The sequence below is a fragment of the Radiomyces spectabilis genome (genome assembly GCF_025331425.1).
Source record: "Radiomyces spectabilis strain NRRL 2753 chromosome Unknown BYT42scaffold_17, whole genome shotgun sequence".
NCBI lineage: Eukaryota > Fungi > Mucoromycota > Mucoromycetes > Mucorales > Radiomycetaceae > Radiomyces > Radiomyces spectabilis.
The window spans coordinates 581,721-589,112 of NW_026251942.1; the positions used below are offsets into that span (position 1 = coordinate 581,721).

The 7,392-nt window shown below is 42.7% G+C and overlaps 3 protein-coding genes across 3 annotated transcripts; 1 reads left to right on the forward strand and 2 right to left on the reverse strand.

The window, feature by feature from the left end:
- Window positions 1–346: 346 nt before the first annotated feature.
- BYT42DRAFT_505428 (clathrin adaptor complex small chain-domain-containing protein) lies at window positions 347–1,061 on the reverse strand (the record flags this gene model as incomplete). The annotated part of the gene is made up of 4 exons (XM_051565026.1): window positions 347–494; window positions 560–637; window positions 696–843; window positions 905–1,061. 4 exons carry the CDS (start codon window positions 1,059–1,061, stop codon window positions 347–349), a joined length of 531 nt encoding a protein of 176 aa, XP_051418717.1.
- Window positions 1,062–1,394: 333 nt separating this feature from the next.
- On the reverse strand, window positions 1,395–4,961 carry BYT42DRAFT_523385 (NUC188 domain-containing protein). Its single transcript, XM_051565304.1, has 13 exons — window positions 4,847–4,961; window positions 4,743–4,790; window positions 4,564–4,666; window positions 4,389–4,503; window positions 4,224–4,317; window positions 4,088–4,164; window positions 3,834–4,009; window positions 3,556–3,770; window positions 3,252–3,486; window positions 2,994–3,177; window positions 2,128–2,928; window positions 1,933–2,069; window positions 1,395–1,870 (listed from the first exon to the last, which is right to left on the reverse strand). The coding sequence occupies exons 1-13, from the start codon at window positions 4,917–4,919 to the stop codon at window positions 1,783–1,785; spliced, it is 2,346 nt and encodes a 781-aa protein (XP_051418718.1). The 5' UTR covers window positions 4,920–4,961; the 3' UTR covers window positions 1,395–1,782.
- A 2,078-nt stretch (window positions 4,962–7,039) lies between these two features.
- On the forward strand, window positions 7,040–7,392 carry BYT42DRAFT_505363 (uncharacterized protein; the record flags this gene model as incomplete). The annotated part of the gene is made up of 2 exons (XM_051565022.1): window positions 7,040–7,228; window positions 7,297–7,392. The coding sequence occupies 2 exons, from the start codon at window positions 7,040–7,042 to the stop codon at window positions 7,390–7,392; spliced, it is 285 nt and encodes a 94-aa protein (XP_051418719.1).

Below are 7,392 nucleotides of genomic sequence, written 5' to 3' on the forward strand. Positions count from 1 at the left end.
GTTCATATCAGGGGAAACCAAACTGTAGTTTGAGCCAAACCTTCCAGCCAATCCGACATCCAAGCGATAACAAACAACTGTCACTTCCAAGTCTTACAATAACTGTGGATGAACTAGCTACTGAATAAACCAATCCATGTCCCATCTCATTTTGATTTTCCAAGTTTATCAAGGTCGATGCAGCTCTTAGGAGGGCTCCGTTATCCGTTTTCCATGAGAATTCTGGCTCTTGGTTTTTTTTTTCTCGTTTATTTTTTTCTCTTACACGTGATTAAGCGACGCAAATACTTTCAAAGAGGTCTGACCATCGGGATAACCGTGATGAAACGTATAGGATTTCGAGAGTTCATCTCAACAACTGACTGGCGATTCTTTCCCTAGCGGTTTGGTATGCTTGCAGCAGTGTTTGTTCGCCAAACGGAATATCGACTGTATCTAAGCGTGGTTTTGATACCCGGCTAACGATTGCGTTTGCGTCTGTTTCCAAGATGATGCTAATAACATGACAATCGTTGAGACTCTTTGTGTCTTTCTTCCAAGCGCAACATGAGGTACTTACCCGCCATCGACTGTCTCGTCAAGACAAAGCACGACTAAATCCAAATTGTCCATCACGGATCGTTTTTCCACTTGATATCTATTATACAGACAATTGTCAACATTTGTCCCATCGCTACCCATCAACTAGACTGCACCTTAACAACGTGGAGACCGCATCGTAGAATGCGTTGAACATGCTGAGTAGAATTAGTTCGTTTTCTTCCATGCTACCAATCACGTAAAAGAAGATGTCGATATTCGATCGGTAAAGCACGACTTGATTATCATATAGAATAACTTCCCCTGCGTCCGAAAATGTACTGTCAATAAAACTGTGGATGTTAACTGATGTTGGGAAAGTTACCCTGTGCTCGTTTAGTTTTATCGAACAATCCCTTTTCGAAAGCCTTCTGTTCTTTCAGACTTGCGTGCTCTGAGCCATAATATTTGGCTAGCACGCGATTTCCTTCGGAATCCAGTAAAATGACTGCCTTGATGGAGTATAAGGAAAGATTCACCATAGTCAAGTCAAGCAGAAACGGTAAAAAAAAATTAGGGAATTCTAAATCAACCAGGTAAGAAAGCGTTCTGAAGGGCGTTCCACAGGCAGCGGAGATAGAATAAATAACTTACTTTGTCCGCATTGGAATTTCGGCCTACGATTTGCCTCGATGACCGTACTCGTTCCGAAGCGTTATTATTTTTGAGACCATCAGAGAGTTTATAACTCGTGTTTTAGTTGAACCGCCGGTACTGATAACGACTGCCCATCAAAGTTAACTACAAATGGTGGGCAGTGTTGAAGGAGGTTGGAACAACCGTTGTTTCTTGACAAATGAGTAAGCATCACAATATTGAGTTTGAGAGCTTTATTGAAGGTAGCATATGGAGAAGACACTAATCTGCTTGCATTACGAACGCTTCAGAAAACTGGGAAGTTATTGCTAAACATGGTCGATTGTACAGAAATTCGGCAAACATAATCATCAAAAAACTATAAAACTTGACTTGAGAGAAACATGGGTGTAGGCGGTATATGATTATTTAATTCTGCAGACAGCACCATCCAGGGGAAGACCTCAACTTGAGCTCAGTTTATTGACTGGATTTGGTCAAGGCTTAGAGTAGCTGTTCCATGTTTCTGTTGTAAGTGGGCAGGGCTACCACTTTCCATAAAATAGCGAGGCGTGTTGATCATGGTAAACCGTTCCTGGTTCATATGAGTCAAGCGCTTCAAAGACATTAATTTAAGATGTGCAACTGGGCTAATTTACATTCCGTCGTATTGGGGTTTCGGACAAGCACCAGCATCTTTTCTTCCCGGTGATATCTACAAAGTTCAAATAGCAAGTTAGAGATGGTTTATTGCAAACCATTTTAACGTGTATGTACCTTTCATCCAGTTGACGCAGTCTGTGGACTCCGGCAACAGTGCATGCACCAATACCGCTGCCACACGCACTCATCAGCGAATATCCACCATTTGTCAAGCATCCGATCGCTGTACACGATAACGAATCACTCGTGGACTATTTTGCCGTGATAAGCATGCTGAATATTGTTTGGAGACAACTTGGATAATCTCACCTTGACTGGCTCGTCGTTGAGCTGGTTTGACGCTTTAGATGACTCTTCTTTCACATACTGCTCGTAAATAGATTGTTCTTCGATAGCATAAATGAGAGCATTGGCTATAGGCTTTCCGGATCCTACATTCTGTACAGAGACCTTGATCAAAGCATTGTGCAAACTGAAGGTATCATCGCTATTCGGGACTTTTCGTTTATCGCACTGTTTGCGAATAAAGGATGCCAATGCCGATTGCGCTTCTTCTATCGTTTCACTTGCCAGTGCCTTGGATATCATACTGCTTCCTTGAAGAAGCCAGAAATTGGATGGTGTTTTCGAATGTTCTTGATTACACGCAGTATCGACATCCATCATATCGCTCGTTTCCTTGGAAACTAAAGATGCAAAGTCGGGCGCAAAAGGGGATTTGAAGTCCAATTTTTCATAGTTTATACGATGGGCCGGCGGTTTTCTTTTCCAGGCAGCTTCGGCTTCGTCCTTATATTGTTTCCACATGTCATCAAAGGCTTGGTTGCCCGGGTAGTCGAACGGAAAGCATGGGCGACCGCTTTCAAACAGCATGGCACGATCATCATCGAATCCGGCCACTCTTGCTCCAGCAAAAACGAGCGATTTCCAGAACGGCAGACCCCATCCACGAGGTAAGATGATAATCCATCCTTCGGTATACTCGGTGTTGGCGGCAGTCACTGAATTTGATTCACGGCTCTCATTGTCGCAGCCGCCTTTTTGTATGAGTAATATAGGAACTTGATTATCGTCTGGAGTGAACTCAGGTTTTAGTCCTAACAACGGCACCTAAAAACATACGGATCATCAGATTAGACTGACTTGCGCATAATATGTCTGATATAATATTTCACCTGTTTCCGTCGCTCATTCAATGTATGTTCTGTTGTTTTCTCTTCATACAGTTTCGTCCTTGTGCGCTCGTCCCAGATGTCAGATTGAGCAACATCATTAGGCCAATTTTGGAGGATGTTGTTAATACGCACAGCATCTGCAGGTGGGATGTGGTTGGAGCGCGGCGGCACTTTTTGTGGAAACCTAAAATGATGCGCGCATCAGACAAAATTTTGGTATTTTTATTGAATGAATGTTTTTCATTGTATATTCCATACCTGATCCGCGGATCCTGTACTGTCAAACCGATGACTACACCAGGAGGTAGTGAACCTGACGACCGTAAATTTTTAATATTTCTCCATAGCTGACCATTGCTCGACGTCATCCCTGCAGCCTGTGCATGTTGGCTCTCCTCGACAGGAGCCAAAACTGACTGTAGCAGTGCGGTCGAACGAGGCCCGCTCAGTTCGAATCGCAGTAAATTATCCCTTTGATCGACCACTTGCACCTCTGATAATGAATATGCATGAGCTCAAAGTAAACTTTCAAAGACTCCTCAGCTCATCCACCAAATTTTACCTTTCACGAGTCTATTTTCAAGATTGGACACCGCGTTTTCAATAATTTGCAATGCTTGACTGAAGGACGACGGGTGGATCCAAAGCCAAAGCATTTGAGTGTCATCCGCGCTCTTGACCGGTCGCCACAAATAGCTCACAGGGCAAATAAATCGTGACGGATAGCCGTACTGTTCATAAAGACAGGTATGTCCCATGCGTTGTCCCCTATGATATCTATTATATCTTATCTTAGAGACGAAACGATCCATCCAAGGTTTTCGAATTTTTGGTTCCCACCTTGCACTACCGATTGATGGAACTGAAATATCTGTGAGACTGTCGAACACCAGCTTGATATCATGCATTAAGCCATTCACTTGTAACACTCCGTAAAAAGAGGTATCCCGAAGGACAGTGAGGTGCTTAAAGGATCGGTACATTGTGCGTGCAGATTTGATGTTCGGCCGTCTCGCCTGAGTAACAAATATAATAACCGTCAGAAAAAAAAGAACGCAGGGTGTCATTCCTTTTACTTCACCAAAGAATATTACCAACCGATAACCCCATATATCCACCATCTTCATGCGTTTTGTATGCCACATGTGGGTTTCCAACCATCTTTTTTTGCCTGGTTTGACAAATCATTAGGAAAAAGTGATCATTTAGCGTTTTCATTGGCGGACATACTTTGTCGTCGCAAAAATTCCTGCACCAGTGATTTGGGTTTGCGTTTTCGCGTGATTCGTACACGTTTTTTAGGTGCTGGAGGTGTCTTGGAAAACTTTGTGAATAAACAAGAAATAAGACGTTATATTTCGTGTGAAAGTGAGCATGAGATGAAAGTGATGTTACTTCTTGTCGAGCTTTATCTCGCAATCGTAGAGGAAGTCGTTTAACGTTATGGCTGGCTGCTCGACGTCGCAATCCTCGGGGTAACGATTGAAAGGATAGGGTATTTAACGCGAAACTAAAGTGAATATGTGTTGAGAGTTGAACTCGAAGAGAGACGAACAATATCGCCATGTACCTTGCTTTCCGGATCGACGACTGCAAACCAATAATTTCCCTTAGCCTGGCTGAGGCTACAGAAGACGGTGTCATCGGCTGTCCAACTGCAGGTGAACCTTCCGCTACAAAGGCCATGGAAGCCAATTCAGTCATTCCGAGTCGTGAAAGGACGCACAATAGAGTATTTAGTCTGCTGACCTGATGGACTGCGTCCAGTGTTGATCTTTCGTTTGTCACGATTCATGGCTATAGTATGGGTCAGGTAAAGTAAACCAGTGTGCAATGGCAATAAGGATACCGACCTCTGCGCTTTTCGCGACCTGTCAGAACAATTGGCTCCTGTATTGGCCGTTTCCCGCTGGGATCAGTAGACATGATCTGATCTTCTGGTGTCAACGCTGTTGGAAGGGTTTGTCGCGTATTCGAATTTTTTTTTTTTTTTTTTTTTTTTTTTTACCGGAATCGAGATGGTGTTTGAGACTGCTTTTTAAATATGATAAAAGCAGAGATCTCTTCAACGGCCATCACTGGAGAAAAAGTAAGAAAGAAAGATATGCGCTCCTGACTCCTTACAAAAAAAAGAAGAAAAAAAAAAAACTCAAGGTCCACTGTGATACATCAAACGCCATTTTCTTGCCGACGAATGCCCACAATACCGCCCTTTTCATCACGGAACCGGACCTTTACTGAACACTGGCGCTTTGTGAATGTCTATAGTTGAATCCAGAACTTTTTAGAAAATACATAGATTATCTTACTGTTCCCTAAGTGTTTTTCTACATGCATCTTGAGCATTGTTCAGTAATTATATCGAGGAGAAGATTGGGGTTTTTTTTACAGTATACTGCTAATAGTACTATGTATTATCATCTCATACCAAACGAATGTCGAGTAATAACTGGCATCATGCGCCTATACACCAGTGTCAAGTTTTGCAAAACTCCTTACTCCATAGCCCCTTGATAGTTATCCCTTGGATGTGTGTAATTGGCAAGTGTAAAGCTAAAACAAGCATCAGAAGGACTCAATGCCTCGAACATATACAATTCCGTGATTGGCCGTCCTTGTTCAAGGAGAACTATAGCAGGCAAAACCGACTGTTTGCTTACTATAGATGCGGTGTACATAGTTTCCTCTGCAAAATTTTCAGGAAAAGGATTCCTATTCTACTTGAAAGTCTAAGCATGTCTGGTACAATGGGTGGAAATGCGTCTCAACTACTCCAATTGCTGTAGATATTTATATGAACAACAGTTTCATAGGTAAAAGGACGACATAAGTTAGTCTACCAAATTTGTCAATCGAGCCACGCAGCACTGCACACGATGCACAAATACACATATATACCCGCATACATGTACGCATAAACACGCACGCATCACTTTCCATTTCTCGTATGCTGTTCCTTTTCCTGTTGTATGTGCTATCGACAAGAACACGAACACCAAATTGCCACAAATAATCAAAACTTTCCTATGAAAGTTCTTTGTCCCTAACTTTTTCCCTCTCCTAGATTTTCCTCTGTTTTTGGTCTTTTTTCAATCTTTAAAAAGGGAGCTTCAGAATTCGTATCAGAATTCGTTTTTTCCTCTCTTTCTACACCCTCTTCCTTGAAAAAGAAAAATATACTACCTTTTGAAACAAATCAAACAATGAGTGACGACTTTGATCGACCGATTACCTTTTATCCCACCATTTCAGAAGAGATACAGCGCATTTACACTCCGGACCTCGTTAAATACCAGGCAGAATCACCGACGTACAGTATCGCTAGCAGCATCACCAGCAGTAATGGCACAACTTATACCAGCAGCAGCAGACCTAATTTGGAAGAAGCATACACCAAACTCGAAGGCTATCAACATAATCCAAATTCGATGATTGGAGCCTTGATCAATGATAATGACGATATAATAAATATTGCATCACGTCCGGGATTATTTCCGGATTCTGCAGATCCGGTCAAATCGACTTTCAAGAGGGATGACCTCCTTTCGCCACTTCCCGATTCCTTTTATGATGCTTATCCCCACTTATTTATGGCAGGGCAAGGAGGTCGGATTCCCCTTCCAACGCCACCTACAGATTGTACGTCTTTGCAACTGGATGAGCATTGGCGAAGCGTAGCCAAATACCCATCGGGCGAACTCGCTTTTTCTGATACAGAGCGTACCGACAACTACTCTCAACCATCTCGACGATGGACTGAAAGCGACCCTCTCTGTTATTCGACTTTACCATTACCCTGCTGTGCACCGAATTGCAACCCATCCTCACAACGTCCACGACAAGAGGCACCGGTGTCGTCTCTCACAAATACTATCAATTGTTTTCCATCACCACCGGAACGTCAACTCGCGATACCGCAAAAACATTCCACGACGACCATGATGTATCCGTGCGCCGTATCACCCATTACACCTTATTCTTCATATGAGAAATCCTATCACAGCTCTGAAACAACTGATCCAGGAAACCAGCATCCTTATCTATCGATGAGCGGTTATCCGTATTATGCGAATAACGCCGGTGCATTATCATTCCCTGAATGTTCTAGTCGACTCTCTAATGTTGAGTCCAAAGTGGTAACGGCGACGCCGAGAAGATACAAATGCACTATTTGCGTAAAGCGCTTCACTCGACCAAGCTCACTAGCAACCCACATGCATAGTCATACAGGAGAGGTAAATTATATGCTAATAAATTTCATTACAAGAGCAATTGCTAAAGATTCTTTTTGCTTCTTATTTAGAAACCGTACAAATGTATGGTGGAAAATTGCGGGCGACGATTTTCTGTCGTCAGTAACCTACGCCGGCATGCCAAAATACACGTGAATCATTCATAA

Coding starts and splice junctions, on each gene's coding strand:
- BYT42DRAFT_523385 (XM_051565304.1), bottom strand. CDS start 4,919: ATGTCTACTGATCCCAGCGGGAAACGGCCAATACAGGAGCCAATTGTT. Junction 4,165..4,223: donor GGAATTTTTGCGACGACAAA/GTATGTCCGCCA, acceptor TTGTCAAACCAG/GCAAAAAAAGATGGTTGGAA. Junction 3,771..3,833: donor CCATCAATCGGTAGTGCAAG/GTGGGAACCAAA, acceptor AAGATATAATAG/ATATCATAGGGGACAACGCA.